Raw genomic sequence first — 26,352 nt, forward strand, 5'->3', positions numbered from 1 at the left:
CAAGTAGCTCTGCTGACAGCACTGCATTGCTGACATGCAAAAACACAAGCCTGAGCTCTTCAAGTTTTTCAGGCTGAGTCTTAGATCTTGAATTGTCAATATCAAGATGGTATTTATAGGTAACCACAGTATTTATGGGTAGGTAAAGAAGTCTGCAAAATGGAAGATGTGAGTTGGAAGCTCCAGTGAAGATGTATCATTATTGTTATTTTTATGGTTAATGCTATTATTACTTATGACTGGTAGTGTGGGGTTCAACACTGTTTCTTAGTTGTTCACCTTTTTGGTCTCCTGCTTTCACCTCTGGGCTGAGTGTTCATTAGACAGCATAAAACTGCTTTCTATACTGCTTTTTAACACTCAGTATTTTTTATATATCCTAAAATATTTGTGGAATGGGAAACAAGACAAGGTGAAGTGAAAACTTGACTCTCCCCCAGATGAAAAATATGGCAAAGGCTATAGATTTAAATGGATATGAGAGTAACCCCATATTTTCCCCCCAATTATAGCAATGTAATGTTGAAGTCGCTTCACTATTCATTAGCAGCAGAGACAAGCTCACAGGCATTCAAAGAGTATGCTCCCTAAAACAGCACTGTTCTTACACGTGGGGGTTTTATCTTTATGTTCCTGTTTTCTTCTCTTGCCTCCCTGTCCCACACCCGATGGGCTGTGTGTTGGGCGGGCAGCCTGGTGGTGCCGCAGTCCAATGCCCGCGCCTCGGGACTCTCCAGCAAGGGGACGAGCAGCAGCAGCTCCAGTGAATCCGAGACCAGCTCAGAGTCTGACTCCGAGAGCGAGAGCAGCTCCAGCGAGAGCGACGGCAGCAAGCCCTCGCACTACTCCAGCCCAGAGGTAAGGGCTTCTCTCTGGTTTAGGGTGCCACTCCATTACTGCACACACTCACACCTTTTCCCAGCCAAACCAACACAAACAGGCTGTGAGGAGATGCATGAAAAAAAAATGGAAGAGAAAAGGCCAAGGATCCTCCTCCTGGCATGCTGTGAAATGTAAGTGGTGGTGGATCTTGAGGCAGATTAAAGCATTTGAAACAAAACTGAAGAAAGAAATAACCCTCGTACATTTTCCTCAAATTGGAGATGAGAGGAGCACCTTGCAAGTCTCACAGCTTGCTTGAAGTTTATGCAACTCTGCCTCCATAGCAATGTCTTGCTTAGTGTGTAAGTCTTGATGTGGGCTCCCAGAACTGCAAGGGAACTAAAGGCTTCTCTACACAGGGAAGCTATTATAAAATCAGTTTGAGGGCAGATTTTTAAAAGAAACCAGTTGTTCACTCATGCACTTCCCTTGCCTCACTCTCTAAGTGAATTATTCTCTGCTACTGCTGCCTTTATGTGATTTCTTTCAATTCACCTCCAAAATGGACTAAACTGAATTACTCATGGTGCAAAACACTGAGCCCAAACTAGTCATCTGGAAAGCTAGCACTGAAAATTTCCACATGTAGACAAGCCCTAGCCAAACTACAATTAAGCTGCCAGTGCTGTGACACCTTCTGCTTTCACCTCTGCAGAAAGCTCAACAGACACAACAAAGCTGCTTTTTCTGCTCTGCTTTTCTACCAGGATTGACATTTTTACATGTTTTGGTCAATACACACATTTAGAATTAAACTATGAACTCCACAGCCACATCACACACATTAATGTATGTAAAAATATTCAAAAATCTAGCGGCAAGATTGTAAATACACATGAAATACAGTCTGTCTATTTTCCTACTCCACATAAACCATCCAATCCTCCCCCCAAACTATGTCTTACCTATTCTCTCACCCTGAAAAAAAAATAATGCTGTAAAAACAGCAAACCTTTCCTCATATTTGCCTTGATTATTTGGAGACATATTTCCTACTGAGCAAAATGCAGTACTCACACAAACATCCTTAATATATTTTTCTCAGATTCTGTCACTTTTGTTCCTTTTTTAACACTTACTTTCTGTTTTTCCTTCACTGTACTTTCAGACCCATTTCCAGTTAAATCTCCTCTCACTTTGTCCACTTCCTACATCTCTCTCTTCTTTCCAGTCTCTTGTTGCTCTCCCTGCAGTACCTCATGTCTTGTTTCCCATTCTAAGCTTTCTCATCTGACCTGTTAAGACCTTGTTCTCTGACTACTTAATTCCCTGCTGGAATTAGTGCAAGGTCTCATTCTTGGTCTCTTCTCTCCCTATGGAATCTCAAAAGAAGGAAGAAAAGGGGCAAAGAGAATAAAGAAAGGGGAAGGAAATATGAGATGAAAGGAGGAGAAGCACAGGAAGAGAGGAGTGGTTACTATCTAGGCAGATACCCATGCTGCTTGGGTCCAAGAGCAGAAATTCCTCAGAGAATGCACAAAGCTAATTAACTGAGGCAGGTCTTGGATTTCATGAAGTCCAGCAGAGAACTAAGTCATGGAAACATGGAGGAAGTGGCTCCTCTTCAGCATTTTATACATATCCTCTCGAGATCTGAGGAACTGCTTTTGTACAGAGCCTGAGCTGTCAGTGATCATTGTCACGAAACAGCTGCCCCACTCAAACAGATTGGTTGTCTCTTTGCATTATATTTGTGTGGTTTGCCTTCTAGGACATGCTGTATGAAACATGCCTACACAAAAATGTAAGTGACTCACAAATGTGATGGCTGCAGTGATTTTCACAGGCAGTTTTCATCCCTTGATGGGATCTAGGAGATAGCACACACAGATAGGGTATGGGTGTCCCAAGGAAGTAGAATACTTGTGTTTTCCCCAAGGGGAAATGCTTTCCCAGGGCTATCATATGACTGATGGAACCAGTTCAAATGTGCTCAAGTGATATCTCTGACTGGAAGTCCTTTTAGCTTTGAATAAATGTTTTAACTTGCATTTATGCATCCAGTGAAGCCATCTTGTAAAGTATATGCCAGTTTCTTACCCAATAAATGGAAAGAGACAGGTCCTTGGAAGTTCACTAAAGGGAGGCCATGTCCACCTAAGTTTAAGTAGTGGACTCAGTTCTAGATTTAGTCTTAAAATTAATGTAATCTATTGGCAAAGACAAAAAAAAATGTAAATACATCTTGGTTTTTTATTTAATATTAACCAGTGCTTTCAGGTTCAATGAATTTGAGTAGTCCAGTAGTCCATATTTAAAGGTTGGGAGGAACTGAGTGTAGAAATCTGCAAACCATTATGATGCCTTCATTCTTTTCCCTCCCCTGCCCATTAATGTGAAACATTATATGCACATACTCAAAGATTTTTATTTCTGGGACAGTGTATCTTCTGCATTTGAGGTTATATAACAATTCAAGTGCTGTTTCATGTCTTCTGTAATTTTTTCCTCATCTCATTTTGGGATTTTCAAGTTGTCCTCAGGTGTCTAAATGCAGTTGCCTGGAGTGAAAAAGCAGCTCATTGTAAAGCATACATATAAAGTAGATTAGATGAATTGCACCCTAAAAGTGTCTGTTTCTTTCCACTGACTATTTAGAGCCAGTAGTGACTAGCTCAGCTGTCTTCACTTTATGTCTGCAGTAAACTAAGAATAATGGCTGAACTAGAACAGGAGACAACATTCAGACTGGTTTCAGTGATGTGGACAAATTAAGGTGCCTCAGACATTAATGGGAGTAGTTAAAGTTTTGTGGACTGCCAAACCTAAAATTATGAACAAGGAACTGAGACTTCTATCTCCTGTTTCTTTGCTGAAGTAATGAATTCTTTGAATGACCTTAATTAATGTAATAAATGAGGAATCTGGAAAACAATGACGTCTTATCCTTTATCAGGTGGTTGAAAAAAATTTGGGTGTCAAGTATATAGAAAAAGCTACATTTCTAAAGCTAAAAATTTGGTTTGTTTGTTCTTCGTTCCATTGAATTATCCTGCGGTCCTGCGGGCCTTTACTAAAGCTGTCTTTGGTTAGACAACCACAAATTCCTGCTGTGAGGGAGGATAAGCGTGGGGAATGGGCAGGAAGGAAGCAGAGAATCTATCCCATGGGACAAAGGATCACTGGCTTCACCAACAGTAACCAGTCCAGAGGAGAAAGATGCCCCTTTCTGACCCTCACCAGCCACACATACCAGATGCAATGGCCTTTACAGATTTCGCTGCTCTGACTAGTTCACAACCATTTGTTTCTTCCTCCTTTTTAAGGAGTCACATACTGGAATTTTACCACTAGACCATCTGTAGACACTATCGGTACCTTTTCAAATAGCATTCACGGGTTTTGGCTGTCCTGCAGACTATTATTGACAAAGACTGCAAACTACACTCTCCCTTCCCTCCAGAAAACTCTTTGTGCCATTCCCTTGTGTTAAGCACAGCACACATATCCCTTACAGTATATGTTTGCTGTGCCTAACACATGGGAATGCCCAGTTCTAATTTGTTAAAGCACTAGCAGCAGTGCTAATAGTAGCAATATAATCCAATAATAATAATAATTATCATCATCGTTGCCGTCTGTGCCTTAAACATAACGAGAAAGCACCACATTTGTATGGGCATTGCCCTAAGTGAAATATTTGATAACAGGGCAGCACAAGCAAGTTACCACAAGGGTAAATTAGTATATGGATTTACAATAGACAGAGTAGCTTGTAGGGATGGCGGGCTAAGTCCATGCACATGTTATGGCCTCTCATATCTCTCAGTGAAAGTGATGTTGTACTTCAAGTTTGCCACACATTAGCCACACCTTAGGTCCTTCTTTGTAGTAACAAGCATAGAGTGACCTCATTACACTGGCATTGTTTAACAGCCCTTTATCCTAGAAAGTGTTTCTGGATAACATTTTCACAAGTGTCTTTTTGGATGCATGCCATTCATGCCTCTGGTTGCACTTGCAGCCTTGAAGAGATCTGAGATATATAGACATGCTGCGTGGTAATCATCCCACCTAAATTTACACACTTCTCCTGTAGATACCTACATCTGCTACCACCTCAGCCTCCCCTTTACAGTCTGTGGAGAGGAAAAGACGTTTTTAGGGCCCAGCTCATCTGGCCTATTTCATATGTCTATTTCAAGAGGGATTTTTTCACACCCTAGAAGGGTAGTTCACTGACTGGAGAAGGAACTTGTTGACTAGCTGAGATAGAGGTGTCTATATTGTACAGATGAATCCACCCACAATATTTAAGGAAATGTATCACATCCTGTTTCTTCATGAAGCCTGGCACATGTGTATGTCTGTGGTATGTTGATCCCTGAAAGTATCTTAGTTCTGTTAAGTTTCCTGGCTTGAGTTTTCATGCCAAACCTATATTTAATTGCAAGTCAGCTGACCAACCTATATTTAAGTGCAAATCAGCTGATCACAGACTGTTATTCCTCTTACCAGTGCCCATCTGGACAGCACTGGCTTTACCCCAGTTGAAAACAGCACAGTTCTCTAAAAGGCCCTAGGGGCAGCATATTTCCATGACATCAAAACCAATGGGCAGAGAGCGTTTTGGTATCAGAATACTCTGCATTCATATGTGTTTCTATCCTTATGTGCTGCTGAAAAACTTCCAATTCAAGCAAACAAACTTTTCTTCTATAGAATGGTGTATGGAGCCGAAATTAGGGGTTTTCTCTTTCTCCCTCAAATAATTACAATTAGGCATGTATAATAGATGGGCAAAAATTTTCAATTGCATTTTACCAGTCCATTTTTTTACCAGTCCTGCCATCTATTCTTGGCTGTCATGATTTGTTCTCTTGCAAGGTACCTTCTTTTTTTTTTTTTTTTTTCAATGTGATCTCAAAGTACAGTAATTTTCAGTTAGAACAATAAATTGCATAAATTACTTCCAAAAATGAACTGGAATCACTTGTGTGCACTAAGAATCTCAAATATTCAGAAATGGCATCAGGGCCCAAAATTAGTGAGAAAAGTTTTAAAATTCCAATTTTTAAAGTTTGGATTCTTTTAATTTACCTGATAGGCTGCAGACATTTTACTTTTATCAGATGAATCTTAAAGGACTTTTTTAGCAGACATATCTTAGGAGGTTTTTTCAGAAGCCACAAGGATTTGCATTTTTATTTAACTAAATCTCAAAAGTGCACCTGAAACTCCAGACAAAACCAGTAAAGTTGGTAACACTGTTGATCCTTTTGAATAAACTTCATAGTTGGTGGATAGGTTGGTAGGACCACAGGTATTATGCCTAAACAGCAGAGAGGCTACTCTAGGAAAGTCCTGCACTGGCAGGTTATGACGCTGCAGCATGTGATCACTTTTTCCTGATGGTTACTATGATCCCTTGAAATCCATGAGCCACCGTTTTGAAGAATTACAAGATACATAAAGAGGCAGAATGGGATGTAACAGATGAATTGGAAGTTTTTTTGAACTTCCAAGCACCACTCACTCTGACCTATCCTTATGGGCAGAGGTGTATTTTCCCTCACATGCTTCTGATGTGTCTCCTTTTCTGAAATACTTCTGAACAGTGGAAAGACTTCCATGTATAGTGAACCTTTTATTATATATCCAGTAAATTCAGTAGGTGCACAGTGAATGGCACCGAACAAATCTATCTGTATTTTCAACAGCAATAAAAAAAATGCGGTTCATTTTTAGATAAAGAGTTAAGGGCTGTAAAAATACAGCTTCATCCAAGAGAAATATTGACTATCCATTTTCAAGATTTACAGCTCAGGAAAGAAATTCTTCATGTAAGATATTAGGGAGTATGCTTTAAAAAACAAAAATGTAAGTCAGTCCTGCAAACTTCCCATAGGTCTGGGCTAGCTCAGTAATGAGTAAATTAGACACTTTAGCTAGAAGGAATATTTTTATCATATGAATTCCAATGTCTAATTTTTCTGCTTATTTTAGGAGCCTTTGCTCCATGTAGAGTGCATACAATCCTCAGTGGGTGATTCTGAAGGCGCCTTTGGCTGTACAAGAAACTTGTGTTGCCCTCAGGCACCTACTTTAAATAAGAAATAAGATACTCTTTTAAGTTAGAGACTGTGGATATTCTCTCTTGAGCAAACTTTCTTCCAGAGCACTGATGGTTTTCATGTTCGACTCATGACACAGTTTGTGATTATTCACATGCAATAGCCCAGTGAACCAAATATTGGTTCCATCTGAGGAAATTAGGAAATTTTTCGCTTTGGCTTTTCTGGGGTTAGGTTATGGCTAGCCATCTACTCCATCATCTATTTCTTTCTGGGTTCTTTGCCTTTCCTCTTCATTTTATCACATTCAAATTACTGATTGCAAGAAGCATTAGAAAACAGTCACACATTGTTCTGAAATAACATTGTCTCAGCTGTGGTTACATATGAAATCATGATTATCCCACTTCTTCCCTGTCCTAACACCATTATGTTTTAGATGTGCTCTTATAACTTGATAGTGTTGTGACAGACATTAAAAGAAAAACTAACAGCCACACAATACTCACAAAATGAACCCTTGACAGCACCACCACACAACAAATGTGTGTGGATTATAATGTCAATACCAGGCAGTTTACATGAAGTGCCTGGCTAGCCCTCCAGCTCCCCACCACGTGCCACTTTGTATGCTTCTTAAATGCTTTCTGTATTTACTGCAGTGGCACAGGACACAAAATGCACACCCCTACCTTTCCTGATAGCTATTCTCCCCTAGCCTCAGCTGTACCCTGCCTTGTTTTCCTCCCTTCCTGTCACCATTGCATTTTTTTCTATTTGGAAACTTGGAAGCGTTTCCCAATAGAGCTAATGGCAGCACTGCTGTTGAGAATCACCCTCGGAAATGATGCATGATAGAAGCCCTCCTCCTTTCCATCTCCAAACCCCATTCTGAAACCAAAAACATCCCAGAATGCAAGGCATGAGCCTTGTCCTGCAACGCAGGGCCAGTGCCAAGGGGTTGCCATAGGTTGGGGCGGCTCTGGGACCGAAGGAAAACTCTGCGGTGCCCGGAGGGATGCGACGTTTCGCTGTCCCGGAGGGATGCCGGGCTGGGGGCAGCAGGGCCTCGGCACTAAGCTCTTTGCCGTCTGTTTCCCTTTCAGCCTGAGCCGCCCTCGTCCAACAAGTGGCAGCTGGACAAGTGGCTGAACAAAGTCACCCCTCACAAAGCACCTATCCTAGCCCACCCCGATGGTCCGGCGCTGGAAGCCCATCCCTACTACGGCCGCGTGAAGGTAGAGCGGCAGGAAGGGCAGAAGACCCCGGCTGAGGGCCCGGCCGAGCATCGCAGTGAGGAGAGCCGCACCGCCGCCGCCGCCGCCGCCGCCGCCGGGGACGGGCCGCGGCCCAGGACCGCCAACAAAGCGCCAGGCAGCAAGGGCAGCCGGCAGAAGTCCCCCCTCGCTGCCGACGGCGGGCCGCCGAGGCGGGCAGCAGGGAAGAAGGCACCGCGGCGAGCCGAGAGGAGCTCCGCCGGAGACGGGCCGCCCTGCCCCGGCGCAGAGGAGCCGCCCCGGAGCCACGGCTTCCCTGAGAGCGCCGCTGGCGAGGCGCCCAGGGCCCGGCCCGGCGGCGGCGGCTGCAGAGCGGGGCACCGCCGGGAGCCCCGCTCAGCTGCAGCTGGTGAGAAGCGTCGGGCCCGAGGGCCGAGCAAAACGGCGCCCAAATCCAAGGAGTTCATCGAGACCGAGTCTTCATCCTCATCATCCTCCTCTGACTCAGGCTCTGAGTCGGAGCGGGAGGAGCGCCCGCTGCCCAAGGCGCCAGCGGCAGCCGGGCCTGAGCCGCGGGGTGCCAGGGACGCGGGGACCGGCCCCGCCAGCAAACCCCACGGCGGCTGCAGTGCCTTTGGCTCTATTAATGCCAGGACTAGTAGTGAAATAGCAAAGGAGCTGGAGGAACAGTTTTACACCCTGGTTCCTTTCGGTAGGAATGAGCTCCTGTCTCCTCTGAAAGACAGTGATGAGGTAAAGTCGCTGTGGGTCAACATTGACTTGGCTCTTTTGTCCAGGATTCCAGAGCGTTTGCCCGAAGAACCGCTGGCCATGAGCGCCGGAGCAAACCAGGCGGCCAGCTTCCCGCAGGGTAGTAGTGCTGAACCCCCCGCAGAGAAGGGTTTACCGAAATCTAGAAGGAAACGCAAGGTGAGCTGCTGGGGAACCGACCAGAGGGGTAAGGGAGCCTCCAGCAAGTGGGAGGCTAACACCGCTTGCGCCCACGTCCAGTGTTCGATGGCAGCATCTTCTCCAGGCTGGCCTTTCAGAGCTGGGATTTGTCCCTGCTTTCCACGCAGGGACTGGCCAAACCCCAGAGGAAATGCCAGCCCTGAAGGTGATGAAATTCCTGGCCTCGAGGGATCACAGCTCCTTGGAGACCGCGTTGACTGCTGTGTGTGTGCCTTTGCGTGCCTTAGCGAAGGCACTGCCTTTATAGTAGCATAATTTTCTCTCCTGAGGCTTCTCTCAAAACCTGAGCCTTTGGAAATGATGCTCAGGTCAGCGAAGGGACAACTGTCTGCTGCCTTGTCCTAGTCGACACAGTATCATTGCGTGTATGGTAAAAGAGGCAGCATCTTTTTTCCCTTCTGTCTGTCAGCAAGAGGCAAGCCCCTCAGTCCCAGCAGCGAGCCCTGGCTTTGTGAGGGATGCATTCACAGACTGGTTCTGGATCCTGGATCCTGGCTCCCTCACACCCTGGTGGCCACATTTGCCCTTGGGGCTATAGGTGTAGGACCACAGTCCATTAGCTGCCTCAGCAGCACTGTCACCGTGCTTGGGTGACACAAGCCCTCTGCTCACATCCACCCTTCTGCCCTGCTTCTCCCACTCACTTCTGGTGCCAAGGGGAAAGCCCCTCCACTCCATGGCCAAAGCTGTCCACCAAGCTGTTTGTACCACTCTGATCCAAAAGTCATTCTGTGCTGGAATCACCATCTGCTCAATTTCTGAACAGTTTTGCTGTGCAACCAATCATCTATTGCCCTCTAAGCTACTGTATGTGTGCAGAGAAATCTGCATATTTTTTGAGTACCATTTATCTAAAGCAGTCTTCCATATTGTTTTATCTTTCTTCTTTTTTTTTTGTTTTTTGTCCTTTTATTAGTATCTGAAAGGTGGCAACCCTGATTCAAGTGGGAAAGTGGTGGAAACCAAGTTTTATATTGTATCCCTTTCTTTACATGCTGCCTCTTTAGATTTTATTTTTTAAGACACGGACCAATTGTTTCTGATCCATGTTAGCTGTATACTCAAACTAAGTATCATCATTTGTAACAAAATGACAGAAAATACCAATCCCTGACTTGCTGAAATATTTTTGGATCTGTAGTAAATCCAAACCACAAGAAATTATTACTTTTTTCTTCACTCAGTGTGAGAATGAGGAAGAGTGCAGAGACATCAAGAAGACTCACTTAGAACGAGAGAGTTCTTCACGATTAGCTGCCTCTGCCCAAAGCATCACAACAGCAAATCACTGCAATATGAATGAAAATAGGTAAGCTTTTTCCTTTTAGTTACCACTGAATCATACAACTAGTTGCAGTTTATTGTCAGGTGTTATTTTTTTCCTTTACTAGGACTTATTTTTTAATTATTGCATTTTATGTTGAAAAATTAACCACTGAGGTCTCTGTTCTTCTGGTTTAATGATGAAATTAGTAGCTCCTGACACATTCATGTACTTGCATTTTCATCCTCTTGCACAAAGAAGTTGTGAGCTCAAGTGTGAAGCTCATGGAAGAAGTAATTTTAGCTAGAACTAGTGTGATTGTCCAAGACATATTCCCTAACACTGTGTTGTAGACAGCAATTCACATATACAACCATCTTATAGCCCTTTCTTTACTTAGACTTTCTTTACTTTCTTTACTTACAAGTTTCAAGCTTTAAGTTTGGCTGTATAAAAAGAATTATGTATCAGCTCTGTGGAAAAGATAGAAAAAATATTCATAACAATGCCTGCAATACTCAGCTCCAGAATATATTTGAGAATCAGTATTTTTGAGATTATAAGCATTCCATTCTGTGTAATTAGTAAGTATTCCAGGACAAGGAATTTAAGACTTTTTAAAAATCGAGATTTTCGAAGGATATAGGGCATGAAACAAAAAATGAATATTTAGCATTTGCTAGCATGGTTTATGCACACAGAGCCCTATCAATGTCAGAGCAATCACACTTGAGTTTCTCTGGGGGCTTACAGCAGTCACACTTAGACATGCATGGTTTCAGAGTTCAGCTGCATGCTGCTTGGTACATGCTGGTTATCAGTATTTTTTAAAAATTATTTTTCTGGTAGTATCAGGGTACTTCTTGGGTTGAAACTGCTACAAAATAAGAAAGAAAATATTTGTGTTTATTGTAGTAGACTTTTCTGTTGTGCACATCTTTGATGAGACTGAGCAGTTCTTGTCATTAATACTGGAAAAAAATCTCAAAGAAAACTAATATATATAGTGTTTATTCAAAAATATGCATTCAATTTCTTTGTCTTGACATGTCACATACGTTTCATGAAGTGAAAACAAGGCCCAGAACAGTTCCTTTCTTGTGGGTGGCTGCATGCAAACATGCTGTTCCCGTTACCCCAGTGTCATATGTTTTATGTTGCATTAATTTTCAGAGACTAGCATGGCTGTCATAGATTGCTGTGTCACAGGGTTAATTCTGTGCTTCCTGGAACCAAGACAACAATTTGTGTTTTCCTTGACATTGTATTCAGTACTTCCAGTAGCAACTGTGTATTAGAGGAACAAAGAGTTTCTGAAATGTGCAGTTGCCTCCTAGTTCCTACAGTTCCCTCCTGGTGCGCTCTGCCTCCAAGATGTTTCTGTGGTTTGTGCCACAGTGTAGGACATGATATCAAGTGCTGATATTTCCACAGCTGAGGAAAGGCTACCAAGGCTGTAGCTAAACCAGCAGTGCAGATATCAGGACCTCCTGGTCGTCTTGAAACCAGCATCTGCTCATGCTGGCACATCCCCTCTCCAGTTACACCATGCCTCTGAGGTTCTCCTGTAAATATACTCAAGAAACATGTTCGAAACCAAAATTCTTCCTTCCTTTTCCTTTTCCTTTTCCTTTTCCTTTTCCTTTTCCTTTTCCTTTTCCTTCTTCTTTACCTTTTCCTTTTTCTTCTTTTTCTTCTTCTTTTTCTTATTTTTCTTCTTTTTTTTCTTCTTCTTCTTCATCTTCTTCTTTTTCTTCTTTTGCTTTTCCTTTCTCTTTTCCTTTTCTTCTTTCTTTTTCTCCTCCTGTCTCTTTTACTTACCCTTTTTCTATTTCTATTTTATCTTTCTTTTTCTCTGTTTTTTTTCCTTCTTTTATTTTGGTTTTTTTTTTGACAGAGTAGTATTATTTATCTCCCAGTAAAGCCACCCAGACAGTTTTGGTAGCACAGCTGAGGGCTGGTAGCAATGAGAGGAGCAAGACCACCTTCAGCCATAAGCATTTTCTATTGTGGAATTACAGTCTGAGAGGCAGACTAAGTAAGATCCTGTGTGACAAGAAAGGCTGCAGGCTCAGAGATACCCCAAATCTCTTGCACCTATATCAGATCCACAGCCTGCCCATTCCCAGCAGATCACAGCTCTGACAGTCCTCGAGTTGCTGCGAGTTGTCCTGCATGGCCTCTCAGTATAAGATTTGCTGCTGTGCTTTGCCTGCTCACGCTATGTTTAGGTGGGCCCTACTCAGTGACCAAAGGCCATGTGTGCAGCACAATTAGAAATTTCAGCTACTCCTCACAAGTTCAGGGCTAAGTTTTTGAGGGTTGGTTATACTTCCAAAAAGCCGTGGCTTCCCTTGGATGCTTTCAGCCCACAGGGTATAAACATGGAGGCCAATGCATGAGTTTATGTTTGAAAAGAGGAGAAGAAATTACAGGATCAGCCTGCACATTCAACATAGTGCTAAAGATGTTGTTTTTCCTAGGAGGAGAAGAAGGGCACAGTTGTCTATATTTCACACTCTGAGTCTTGCTTTCATAAACACCAATTGTTCATTAAAATAAAACAGTTGACATGGTGTTTTAAAGGTACTATGCCATGTGAAACAGTAAAGGTTCTGAATTACAATTCATGGCTTCTTCTTTTACAGCTACTTTTTAAAGACTTGCCAGATAAATGGACAAATATATGATAAGAGCACATTTAATTAGCTCTGTTCCCTAAAATTATGTGCAGAATGAAGTATAGTTTTTACTGTATTCTTTTTTGTGATTCCATTAAGTGTATATTGTCTGATACAGTAACTATAAAGAAATTAGAATTGTCCATAAAAAGTAATAGGCTGAATAAAGGGGAATATGACAGGGAAAGATTTAGTGTTAAAATTGTCTTTCTGACCTTAATTGCAGTTTTAGTCTTAATGCCAACTATCTTCTTAAAAAAACTTGAGTTTTTTGTGTGTTGTTTTAAGATTTTCAGCTAAACATTTTCTTCAAATTAGTGCATCTGAAGTTTATTTCTAGGCATATTTATATGGTTTCTGACTTCTCATCCAAAACTTCTCCCAAATAAATGAAAGCTGAAAATACTGTTACAGCTTTCTGCTTTAGAAGATAGAGCAGCTCCCATTTCTCTGTGTCTACTGTTTGCATATGTTTCCTTTTGTCTGCATTATCAGCCTATCTTTCTTTGCCTTCAAAATCTGTATTAGATTAGTATAAGCACTGCTACCAAAGGCTAGGCACTGAGCACAAAGACAAACCAGTCATCTTTAAACACATTTCCTGTTTTAGTTCACATATGGTTTTATTGCCATGGCTTATAAATTGTCACCTGTAATGGTGAAATAGGGCTCCATAACCTGAACTTACACTTCAGAGCCTAATCTTCATCTCCAGCTATCCCTTAAGAAATGGTGGGCAAGTAGCCATTTATCTCTGTATTTTTTTCCAAGTACTCTGATACAGACTTTATATTAACTCCAGAATGACAATTTGCCTTGAAGGGAAAGAGAAGAAACATGATACAAATTTGTAAATGAACTCTTGGTCCCAATACTGTTAGCTCGTTTCCAGATACCAATAGACTTAATCCTGCCAGCAGGTTTTAAATTCAAAGTTTTGGTAATATATAAAACATTTACCTTTCTCAAAGCCAGCTTTGTGACACTCCATTACTGTAATTTCCATTTCCAGCTTGGCAATACCAATAAATAAAAATGAGAAAATGCTTCGGTCACCCGTCTCTCCCCTCTCTGATGCATCAAAACACAAATATTCCAACGATGATTTAACTTCCTCCAGCAGACCTAATGGCAGCAGTCTATTACCTTCAATCTCCTCCAGCAAAAAACATAAGGGTGAAATCCAGTCACAGCCACATCCCGGGGACTTCAATGTAAGTGTATGCTGTTGTTCACAATATAAAGCTTAGCAGTGTATTTTCCACTTTGTATTGCAGTCTGTGATAGTTTTGCAGAATGTTATGCAAAAAAATAAAAAAGTTGTAATAATGAATGTTATTTTCTAAGTTCAGCTTTTCTGGTTTTGAGTTTAGCAAGGCATAGAAGAAAGGAAAGAGGGCAGGCTGTAAAACAAGCAAATAGCAAAGGCTACATAAGCAAAAGGTAAAAGCTAATGGTCCAAAACGAATGGCTTTAGGCCTCCAGAGCATTGCTTGGGCATGATGCAAGCCCCCTACATTCATGGTGCATAAAGCCCCTTCTGTATAAGGGCTCACTCAGCCACTCCCTAACCATGGGTGTGCCTGCAGAAAAATTCTTCTATCTGTCTTAGAACAAACTTCTTCAGATTCTGCTTATACCAGTGACTTCTTAGCACCAGCCTCACAACTGAGTTCCATCAGACTTGTGTTCATATCCCTGTCAGAGACTCTTGCTCACACTAAGTGTGCCCAGAGCACTTAAGGCTGTACTACATCTCTGCATTGTGGCCTCTGCCTTTGGAGCACAGAGAGAGAGGAGTAGATGCTTCTGCCATTTCTGCATGAGGTCTGTGATTAGAATGCTGGAGTGAAGAGCCTGATAGCTCTTTTAATTGAGGAATTTCCATCTCTCTCTCATCTCATCTTTCAAAATCATACCCTACCCTCCAGCCTACAGACACTGAGAGTAGATGATCAAGGGCAGACTACTGTCACCTCCTCCCCATGACACTGTTCTGCTTTGTGAGAAATTCCTAGAAGCAATTTGGATACCATCACCTTGATGCCCACTGCTGTAGCATCTAAAGAAGCTGTTAAGGCACTCTGCTGCCCATGCTCCTCTCCTTGCTACAAGAGCTATTAATGTTTTTTATTCTGTATGTCTTTGCTGTATTTGTTATTTGATGAACAAGAGGCTTCACAACCCTAAACCCTAGTGCTTAAGCAACTAGGAAACAAGCTACCTGAATTGTAGCAGTGGTCTCTTCCAGCAATTTTGTCTGTGGGGATAAGTGACCCCCTTGTATCTGTTAAGCATGTATGTTTATAGTTCCTTTTTTTTTTTTTTTTTTTTTTGAGAACAGAGGAGGAAGTAGTAACTATAATCTTAATTTTGGACACGTTTTCAAAACCAACTTACCATAAATTGTGTTTTCCAAGAATATCTCACAGATGCTTTTGGTAAATTGATAAAAACCAATTATATAAAATATTCTAGTAAAAAGTTCCTTAACATATTATAGTTATTCATTTATTTTTCATTAATTAGATGTAAAGTTTTAAACATTTTAACTTCCCAAACATAAATTTAGAAGTTTATAACCCATCCAGAATTATAATTATGATTCTTCACTGGGTATCTTGAAAATAATTTAAATTTCTTCACGGGCAAATGTGCTGGAAATCAAAAGTAAAAGGTGATTGCTTTATGATCCACACCCTTAGCAAATGCATTTCACTAAGATTTTCTGCATAGCCTAGCAATGCACCATTTGGTCAACATTTAACAACCTTTGCAATAAAATTCTTATGTACTGGGTATTCATCTGAAAACTTTAGCCTGATGAGCTGATCTGGATGTGCCATAGAGAAGATGAGAGCTCATGAACTATAAATGTTAAACTTACCTTTGTTTTATCCCATCTTCCCATCTTGCATCCAATTGGCAGGCCCAGGTGGTCCTTCAAATATCTGTGAGAAGCTGCAAGCAAAGCTTGCCCACAGTGGGCATTTATCCATTTGAGCTTTTCCCCCCATGTCCCTGGTGCCTTTCTGCCTGTCACCTGACATTGGAACAGCATTTTTGGGCAGTGGTTATCAACTAAAAACCACCTGGGGCTCTGTTTTGCTCCATACCAGTGCACAGTGACCCCCACAGCAGATCACTTGGTGGGATGAAGGTGCTCAGGAGGCCACATGAAGAACAGGGCTGCAGCTGAGGGAGTGCCTGAGACCCTGCCAAAAGACATGTGCTCCCACTGCAGCACAGAGAAGTGATCTTTCAAGCTGATCAGGGGAGCTCTGGAGCACAAAGAAACCTGGACTACAAATTCATACAGCACAGGCACATCACCAGTGTAGTGTGAAACAAGTCAAACATGAGCCGTGCTCTCCTAAGCAAAGTACAATGCTTGGTTGGAAGCTGAAGGCCAGAGGTATAACTTAATCTTCTAAGTGACAACACATCTATTCTTTTAATAATTTTGCTTACTGTGTTTCAGAGTATTTTGATAGTTACTAATATTTTAGCTCAGTTTCTGCTGTATATAATATTGAAACTCAAACCTTTTACCCTTTTTAGTGCTCTGAGAAATGTCTGTGAATTTGTGGCCATCTGTGTCAGGACACTTACACATACTCCCTGCTGAAATAGCAGGAAAATTAACTTCCAATTTACAACACAATGCAAAGACTCTCTGGTTTTTGTTACTTGGTTTTTTTAAAGTTATTAGCCAATTTCTAAATGTCTTATCTACTGTTTGTTGTCTAGAAAGCAATTCACATCAATTCTGAAAATGTTCTTCTCTGCAATAAGCCACAGTTCCAAACAGAGCCTTGGTCACCTCTATCCACCACACCCAGGGACTGCAGAAGAACAAAGCTTATCTTTGATGATATGTGAGTACATATAACTTTAAAATAAAGAAAACAATGGCATTTAAAGAGAGAAAAATACAATTTGTCCAACAGGAACTGAGACATTGCCTGCAGTATTACAGTAATACTTACTGTGTATTGGGAAATGAATGAGAAATACTATATAAATTATACTTAATTTTTCATCATAAATTTTCTAACCATAGAATAGTAGAATGTAGAGAATCATGGAGTCATAGAATGGCTTGAGTTTAAAGGTACCTTAGAGATCACTGAGTTCCAATTCCACTCCATGGGAAGGGCTGCCACCCACTAGACCAGGTTGCTCAAAGCCCACTCAACCTGTCCTGGAACACTTACAGGTATGGGTAACTCCACAACTTCTTTGGGAAATCTGTTCCCATACTTCACCTCACGGTGAAAAATTTCTTCCTAAAAGCTCATCTAAACCTGCCATCTTTCAGTTTTGAGTCACTCCCACTTGTCCTGTCACTGCAAGCCCTTGTCAAAAGTCCCTGAGCATCAGGGAGCAGTGGGGAGTAGCTGTTCCCTAAAGGACAGGGAGCCAAGAGCCAGGATGCAGAATGCAGCTGGCAGGGGTCCAGTCCCACAACACCCAAGCAAAGTGAGCAGGGCAAGCCTGGGGCTGGAGTCATCCCTGCCTCCCTGAGCCTTGACAGCTGTTGCTGTCACAGCTACCTCTGCTCAGCTAAAGGTATCACAGATGCAGGGGAATAGGAAGCAGCAGTGGTTAGTCTGAGTATCTGGAGGGATATCTGGGCCTCCCCACTTCCACTTCATTCTTCACACATCCCTCGCTCTCCTTCTCCTAAAATAATTTAAGCTTCTAACTGTCTTTATTTTTGGTAAATTAAAAAAAGCTGGTTTTTCCCCAAGGTCATTTAGGACATAGTAGTATTTAGTGAATATAATGGTGAAACTGAAGGTTGAAATCCTAGTATCTAGAAAACCCAGATTATTTTTGACTGGTAATGTTATGGCCTGCAAATACTGATATTTGTTTCTGGGTAGTGTAGAAGAAGTTCTGTTCAAGGTATGCCTCAAACTGCCTGAAGCTCTGAGCTGTGTGACCTTGACATATTTTTCATATTTTCATATTTTTTCATATTTCCAGACTTTCAACCATGACAGCTCAAACTCCTTTATACCAAAGGAAATCCTGGGATAACAAACAACCCGGTTTCCTTAGGAACTGCTTTCTACCAAAATTGTGATTTTTTTTTTTAATTATTATTACTGCTGTTGTTATGCTTGTTCACACTATCTTGTCTAAATGTTAACTAGAGAGACAGTAGCCTCTCGTAAAAAGAAACCATGTTTTTCCTACTGTAAGCTATAAATAATTCCTGTGGACTTCAAAAGGATGTAACTGGTTTGTATGTCAAGAAAAGAGGACTAGTGAGATTAATTTTTGTGCATATTCACAGCAATCATAAGCAGATGTAAGCTGAATAAATGTAATCAGTTTTTCCGCCTCTTTTGGAGAAAACTCCCTGTGTATACATCCTTATTCACCCTCTTTCTCCACCTCCCTCCATGTTTTTAACTCTCCTGGTACACTTATTCTACAATCTCCATTGAGGAAACATGAAACTGTTTATAAGTACTACCTAACTCTTCGTATCTCTTAAAATACTCTGTCATCTATCATTTACTTACAACTGCTCAATTTTGTCTGCAGTTTAAACATGTACGTACAAGGCAGAAATGTGTCAGAGTGTCTGATAAAAGTCAAAATTGTAGGATGTGCTCATCTCTGGATTAGAAAAAACATAGAAACAGTTACAACAAAACTATTGTGTCTTCATCTGATTTTCCCTCAAGCTGCTGACAAAAAAAAAAGGGGGGGGGAGGACTGGTTTGTTTTGTTTTTCCCCTAGGATATAGTTATAGGAGATCTGCTTTGGTCACCATCTCTATCATCTGAGGCTTTTATCACCAACTTTCTCCATTAGTGTTACGAGTGATTCCTCTGGCAAGCATCTCCAATAAAAGTGTTTCATCTTCTCACAGAGATACAATTAAACTGTTCATGTGTAGTGCCTTCCATGTAGAATGTCCCTAAGCAACTTGTAGACCACTAAAACTATGTCTAAAAAGGCAAAAAAAGATAAAACGCAGAAGCAAATATGTTCTAATTTGGCCTTAAAAGCCAGAAACAGTTAAATGCCAGTTGTGCTAGCTAGAGGAAGGAGCTTGTCAAGTACTGCAGCTGTCATCCACAACTTGTAGCTGGGATGCACCACCAGAATACCAGCTACACTGGATATTCATTTTGAAATTCCTGTTCAGAGGAGTCACTGAAATGTAGCAGATTAGACTAGCTGCAAATGTTAAATGTCAACAAATTTGACTCACATGTTAGAAGGATCAAATTAAATATGGCAGCCAGTGCCTTTAAAATTTGTATAGCACCACAGCAGAGGATTTGAAGGAATGCAATACAGTAGGTCTAAATTATGTAGTAATCCTAATGGCAGCATTTGTCCTAAATGATGCCTATGAAGTATTTCATCTCATAATCCATGAAGTTCTGAATTACTGTAATCCAGCCATGGCTTTAAAGTCTTAATTTTAATCAGACTCTAAAGTTTTAAAGAGACTAAATCCCTTATATTTGATTTAAAACAACAACTAATTTTTTTGACCAGTCAGTGTCTCTTTACTGTATTCTCAATTTATTTTCTCCAGGTCATTGACAACAGCTGTCTCTAGCAATAAATTGGAACACAAGTAGGTCAGTAAAAAGTATATCTTGCTCGGCAGAGTGCTGTATACACATATACTGCAGTATAACAGTAAATACAGCTAACAGTCTTCAAAAGACAGGCAAAAGTCTCCTTCCCCTGGTTTGCCATTGTTTGCTGACGAATCTGAATATATTTAGAGGTACCCAGCATGCCACAGGTGTCAATGACATCAATGCTGTGTCCAGTAGTAATTACTTACTAATTATTTACTAATTACTTACTAATTACTAAATTAGTAATTACTTACTAATTACTTACTAATTTTTAGTAAGATTTCCTGGATTTTTGGTGACTTCTGACTCCATGAAGAGAACATTTTCAAGGCTACATAATAATGCTTCAAGCCATACTGAGTCCTGTAATTTCACTGAATAACAGAATTCCCAATAACTGCATTTAGGATCAAAGTCTGTTGTCCTTGAAGTGCTAGGCATAGACATCCTGTGGGTGCCCAAGGACACCCTCAAAATACTCTTGTGTGGTATAAAAATATAGCAGTGTACCCAGCTTCCCATCTTTCCTTATAACTAAATCGGAACATGCTCTTCGGGATTTTTTGCTTGAATTTTGACTTATAATTTCAAACTTGGGGTGTGCTTTTTCTTCACTTACATTAATTTTTTTTTCTTGCCTTATAGGAGCAAGATAATACATTTGCTACAGAATTTTTTTATAATTTCATATTTAGTTGAATGTCTCTTCCACCTTTATGGGTTTAGGTGCTACAGACACCCATCAGCTATACATTGTCCAAGGGACATATTCTGCAGTGAAATAGAATTCCTGTGTTTGTTTGCCAAACAATAAACCATATACCCAGAAAATATTCACCTGTAAAGGTGTTACACATAGAGCTTATGAAAATAACTTCCTGGCACATCTTTTTGTTTTGACTTGAACTACAAGTGTCTCATTTTCAGTCTTCTCTTCCTTGTTATTCCTCCTTAAAGTGGAAAGGAAAAAGTGCTCTTAGGTTGTGACTCATACATCTGGAAGTGATCTTACTTGAATTGTTCAAAGTGCCTTAAGGATTCCTGGAGTATTTAGAGGTACTTCTGTACTATTTAACACATCCTGAGGAGCACAGTTCAGGAATAGAGAGTGGCTCCTCTTTTTTCTCATCAGCAATCTTGAAAATAACTAGTCAGACCAACACCTATGACACTACATTCCTCACAAATTCATGTGCTTACTGTGGACTGCTCTGAGTTTCTTTGCTTTAGGGGATTTCAGGACTTTGTCTGACCCTCCCAGTCTTCCTCTTCTTCCCTTCTTACTCATGGCACTGAATTTCTCACATGTGTGCTGACCATGAGAAAATAACATTAGACATGCCAGACACTGCCTGCCATGATTAGATAATTTTGCTGCCTGCTCTCTGCAAGACCATGGGTCACCTTTAAAGGGACACTTTATGAGGGCTTGTAGGAAGCAGAAGCTTCATCAGCTCTAGCAGGAGGTTTTCACAGGGTATAGAATTTTTAGCCACTACTGCCTGTCATCAAATGAAAGCCAGAGCTGTGGACCTCTTTTGAACTTAGCTACATCCATGTCCCTCCCCTGCTCCTATAGGCAAGTAGTTCAGCAGGCTTATGTTTATATGATTAAACTGTCTTCACTCCCCCAAACAAACCGCATTCACTGTCTCCTGAGAATAGTCCCTAGCCTGTTCTGTCCCCAAGCTGTGCCCAGGCATTGTCTGAGCTCAAAACTATGCCAGAGAGAATAGTAGCAATTATACTGCATGGATGATCAAATGATAAAGCTGGTGTCCTTGCCCTCCTTATTTCATTTGCACAGACATGGCAAATGGTTCTATTGATGGACTCAGGTCTGAAATAGTCTCTGAATATTTTGCTACTTATGAAATAGAATTTTTTTGTATCAATTAATTTTAATGTAGCTCTTTCTTACTCTACAGATTGACTAGAAAATATCTTCAGTCCACTGTAAATCATAACAGTAAGCAAGACAAGGGTCTTCTAATTAGATTAAGCAAACACAGGTTCCAAAAGCAGAACTGAATTTCACAGATGGGAGAAAACAGTCTCTTCCACCAGTCCCTCCCAGTCTTTCCTCACCTGTGCATGGTGAGCCATGAGCAGATGTCTGCAGTGCATAACAAAGACAGTCCAAACCCTGCAGCTCTTTGAGTAGTCTAAGTCTCACACTGAATATGAGGAAGTCTCATCTAACTTCCCATTGTTTTTGCTGTTCTGCCACATCTCTGGTTCTTGTCAGAGCTTGTTTTCCTTAGGTTTTGTTTCTCTACTAATATCTACAAGTCCATCACAGTTTAACTGGGGGTTTTTCTGCTTGTGCTGGATCACAGAATGGTGTGGGCTTTCATCACAATGATGCCAGGATTCATGGATGGGATGTGGAAAAGATAGTCTAATGCCTCTATCTGAGGTTTAATTCCCAAGACAGCTTTGCTGTCCTTGTGGCAGTGGAAAACAACTTTACATATATTTGAAGAATGTGCTTCAAGTCCATTTTTAACAATATAGTTACCCAGAAGTTTCCCTTTTAGATGAGAAAGCTCACTGCAATTGCCCTAGGGTGCAAAGGCTGTGATTCCTCAAGGATGCATTAGAGCTTTCCTGATCATTCTTTCAAGATATAAAGGATATTTTCATCTTTCAGCGATGACAGACCACACTGGCAATAATCATAATCTCTTTAGAAAATCACAGGTAGACCATTCAAACTGATTTTTACTCTGGGAATGCCCTGTTCATTTTGAGAACCAGCAACAAGTCATGGAGCTGGAGAGGGGCTGTGATAATTTAACACACATGAGGAACATCAATTCCCAAAATCCTTTTCAGATGTCTTCCTGGTCTTCAGTGCCTATGATTTCTTTCAAATCCTGTGATTACTGAAGTGTCTTAGTCTCCACAGGACAGGATCCCTGGAATAGGGTCTTTGTTTCAGGCTTCTTTCAGTGTAGACACCCCATTCACTCACTCAGTCTTCACATGTACTCTCACTCAGCAGTTTCACCCATGCCTTGTCTTCCTCATCATAAGAGCTGGAAACATCAGAGCTGCCTGCCAGGTGGACCCTCTCCCAGAAAGGTCTTTCTGCCTTTGCTTTACAGATGCTTCTTGAGAATTCAAGGTGTCATTCTGTGGCATTTTAAAACAAAATAGATCTGGACTGCTGTGGTCCCGCCTTGTCTCTGTAGGACTGATTATAAAGGCTGTCATTCTAACTGAAATGAGCTTCATTCAGAACATCTATTTAACGTACTTCAAAAGAGACTAAATTGTAGTTTATCTGGAAGCACTTAGTGTTTTCTGTCTCTACTTTTAAAACAGGAAAGTTTATTCAAATCCCTATTGTGAATACTTGTTTCATTCCTCTCTTTTCACTTGTATACTTTGTCCTTGTGTATTTTAATCTAGATATTGATTTCACATGGATATCTTTAAGTCATGAATCTGGGTCGTACACAGAAATTTGTAGTAGATTTTGACTCTTTCTCGTGTTCTCCTGTATTTCACTGCACTGATGTGGTTAGTCAGGGAGAATTTGCATTTTTGTCAAAGTAGGAGTCCCCACTTACTTTTATCCTTCTGCATTTCATTTCCATTAGACACCAGGCTTTAATTTTGTCTGCCATTTTTTGCAACAGAAACTCCCTCTCTAGGTATCTGTACTATTCATCTTATCTAAGCTACTGACCTTGTTGCACTAAACCCAACAAGATAGTAGTTGTGTAGTTGTGTGATTGGGTAAATTTTTCTCACATTTTGGCCCAACTTCAATCAGATTCTTTGTTCCTGTCTTTCTGAAATGCCCATAGTACTGTCATTTAAATGGCTCAATATTTATCTCCTGGCCCTCTCCATTTGCATGCTCCTCTGCTGAACTTACAGGCTTGCTGCGTCTGCCAGAGTGACCATGAGACTTCCATAGAGCTGGGTACCCACTTTGGCCATGCCTTGGGCACTCCCCCAGCCTGTGTGCCACTATGTCTGCCTTGCCTCAGACACAGCAGTGCCACGTCCCATAAAACAGCATTTATTTCAAGTGGTGGAATGGGCAGGAGGCTATGATCCATCAGGGGAGAGCGCTGTTTTGTATAGTAACACCTGCTGAGCTCTGTCATTCACCCCAAAGATGAACACCCTTATCCATGACCCAGCATGTCAAACAAGCTCCTCACACATCCTGTTACGAGACAGAAAACACCTGTGTACACCTGTCTTTCACCTCATGTGGTTTTCCTGCTCTTACAGGATTTTCTTCTCCTCCTAGACTGAAAGTTCACGGCATACTGGCACAGCTTCAAAACTGCTCATGGGTTCACCCTGTCTAGCGTATTTCTTCTGATTTGCCCCTAGCTCTGATCATATTTTAAAGTTGCTCATTTTGCTGTTCTACTTCTTACCAACACATTCATTTTTTTAGGGTTTAGATTACTAAAGTTGTGAAATTGCTCCTATATTTAGAATGATGATTTAAGCTGCTTTTACTATATGCAATTGTTGTACACTGAGGAAGCACTAGCTTGTTTCTTTACAACACTTCAGCAGTATTATCTCTGAAGAGTATTAAAATATGCACTTGGCTACATTTATGGTGTTTAATTGAACTTTTATTAGTTTTTTTTAATGTATCCTCATAAAGCACCATACAACAGTAAGAAATAATGTACAAGTGGTTGATTATGTAAATGAAGCAGAAAATGCTATAGTTTAGTATTTAGTTCATATAAAATATAAAAATTAGATGAAAAATGTGGGTTTGAATGCAGTATAATTAAAATTGTATATTGGAGTCTAAGCTGCACCATACTCTGTAAATACCAGTGGCTGCTCTGAGTTCCAAGGAGATTTTGCAGTAGATGCTGATAAATTACTGTACAAAGTAAAGCTTTTATTGATTCGTTTTATTTGATTCTCTTCCCTTTTTTTTATTGCATGAGTTTACATTTTTGCAATTATCCGCTAAACTGGAGTAAATTAAATTCAGAGGGGCTCGCAAAAGACAAAGGTGACGGAGATGCACTGTGATGGCATGGAGCTAAATAGGATGAGAGAAACATACACAGACAGGCATTCACCTGGGTAGTGGTGACACCACTCTTAGGAGCTCAGCAGCCTGGAAATTCTGAAAGGCTGCTTCTGGCAGAGGAGTAATTACAATGCCCGCAGCCATCTCACCTCACGCTGGGATCCCGCGCAACATAACAAGCAATGGATATGCTGTCCTTCCTGCTGGTTTTCAACAAGCTCCCAGGGAAAGCGGTGCCAAGGCGAGTGAGAGAAATACTGGACAGTAGTGGATTGTTTGATAAATTTCAGCCTGGATTCAGCCACAGCCATGCTACTGAGGCTGCCCTTGTCAAAGTCATAAATGGTTTGAATGCCACTGCTGAAAAGGAAGCCTGGCCTTGTTTGTACTATCAGATCTAGCCGTGGGGGGGTTGTTCTGTAAAAGGCTGGATTCTGTTGCAGTGCCTAGGTGACTGCCTAGTGTTGACTGAGAATGCGTTGAAATCGTTCCAGCGGTACTTGATTGCTTTCCCCAATCAACAGAGTAGGGTAAATTCTCCTCGAGAGCAGCCAGTTTCACATAATGACACTTGATCCCAGGGAGAATTCACCAGCGGCCTGACTTAGTTGGCTCTAATGCTTTATGCTCTTTCTCTTGCCATTCAGAGATATATGAGATGCATTAGAGCAGTGTATTAGAACTCCTTTTTGGCTTTGTTGAAGAGGACTATATTTCTAAAAGTACCAACAATCAGATATTCAGAAACAAAAGACTTGTGTAGTTTAATAGAGATAAAACATTTGTTTCTACCTGTTAATTTTAAGTCAGAGTTCATTTTAATTTTTTTTTTTTTAACAAGAGGTCTGAATTCTGTTTGTAAATCTGGAGTGAAAGTGCTGATACCTATAGATTCATAAAGTTGTAACTAACTTAAGAGGAGAATCTGACCCAGTTGTCTGAAAAGCAGAAGTCACTGAATAAGTTTCCTTGCGACTTCAGTTCACATTCATGACCAGTAAACATAGAGTCTCCAGTGCTGCTTCTGCTACCAGTAGCCTGGTACCAGAATTCTTTTTCTTCTCTTTTCTGGCTGTGGCAAGGATGTGATCTGCAGGGTGGGGTTGAAATTTTTTTCTGTTCTCTCATTTCTCAAGCTACAGCAAGGCTGTAATCTGCAGGGGGATTGCAAAGCTGAGACCAAAGACCTGAAAAGGGTTTTAGCCACAGATCTTTCTGAATCTCATCAGTGGGAAAACACATTTGCTTTTCCTCGAGATGCCTCTCATCAATAACATATAGTATCTGAAATTAGCCTCCAGTGAGATTACCTGTAAAATCTCCAGTCTGAGATTATCACCAACATAACTAAATAGGTCAAGCTGCAGAGGAGGTTTGCATGGACCTTCACATTTGTAGCAGGCATGTGTTCTTGGTCACTGTAACTTCAGAATCTGTAAAATCAGAATATACCTAACAAACTTCATGGATAAAAAATGTGCAGTATGCAAAAGAGCTATCCTGAATAATTAATTTATGCATCAGTTTTCTCGTATGTCTGCATATGTCTGCGAGCTCGGGCAACCTCTTATCTTCAAGGACCCCATAAAAGAGGGTGTTTTTCTTATTTTTTTACTCCATGACATAATAAATTAAACTAGTATACAGAATTTTAAAAGACAGATTATGT

General features: G+C 41.0%; 1 protein-coding gene across 4 annotated transcripts in view; it reads left to right on the plus strand.

The window, feature by feature from the left end:
• Positions 1-26,352, plus strand: part of AFF3 (AF4/FMR2 family member 3) — a 323,532-nt gene that overhangs the window by 270,828 nt on the left and 26,352 nt on the right. For 2 of the 4 annotated variants that reach the window (XM_039714376.1, XM_039714377.1), the window contains exons 10-14: positions 693-858; positions 8,003-9,043; positions 10,270-10,394; positions 14,043-14,244; positions 16,781-16,908. In XM_039714376.1, the coding sequence (XP_039570310.1) occupies positions 693-858; positions 8,003-9,043; positions 10,270-10,394; positions 14,043-14,244; positions 16,781-16,908 (1,662 nt within the window). Of the gene's footprint in view, positions 1-692; positions 859-8,002; positions 9,044-10,269; positions 10,395-14,042; positions 14,245-16,780; positions 16,909-18,022; positions 18,162-26,352 lie in introns of those variants that run through there. The other 2 variants (XM_039714379.1, XM_039714378.1) reach the window with 2 other exon arrangements.

This window comes from Passer montanus, unplaced genomic scaffold, assembly GCF_014805655.1.
Source record: "Passer montanus isolate IOZ18808 unplaced genomic scaffold, ASM1480565v1 scaffold3, whole genome shotgun sequence".
Taxonomy (NCBI): Eukaryota; Metazoa; Chordata; class Aves; order Passeriformes; family Passeridae; genus Passer; species Passer montanus.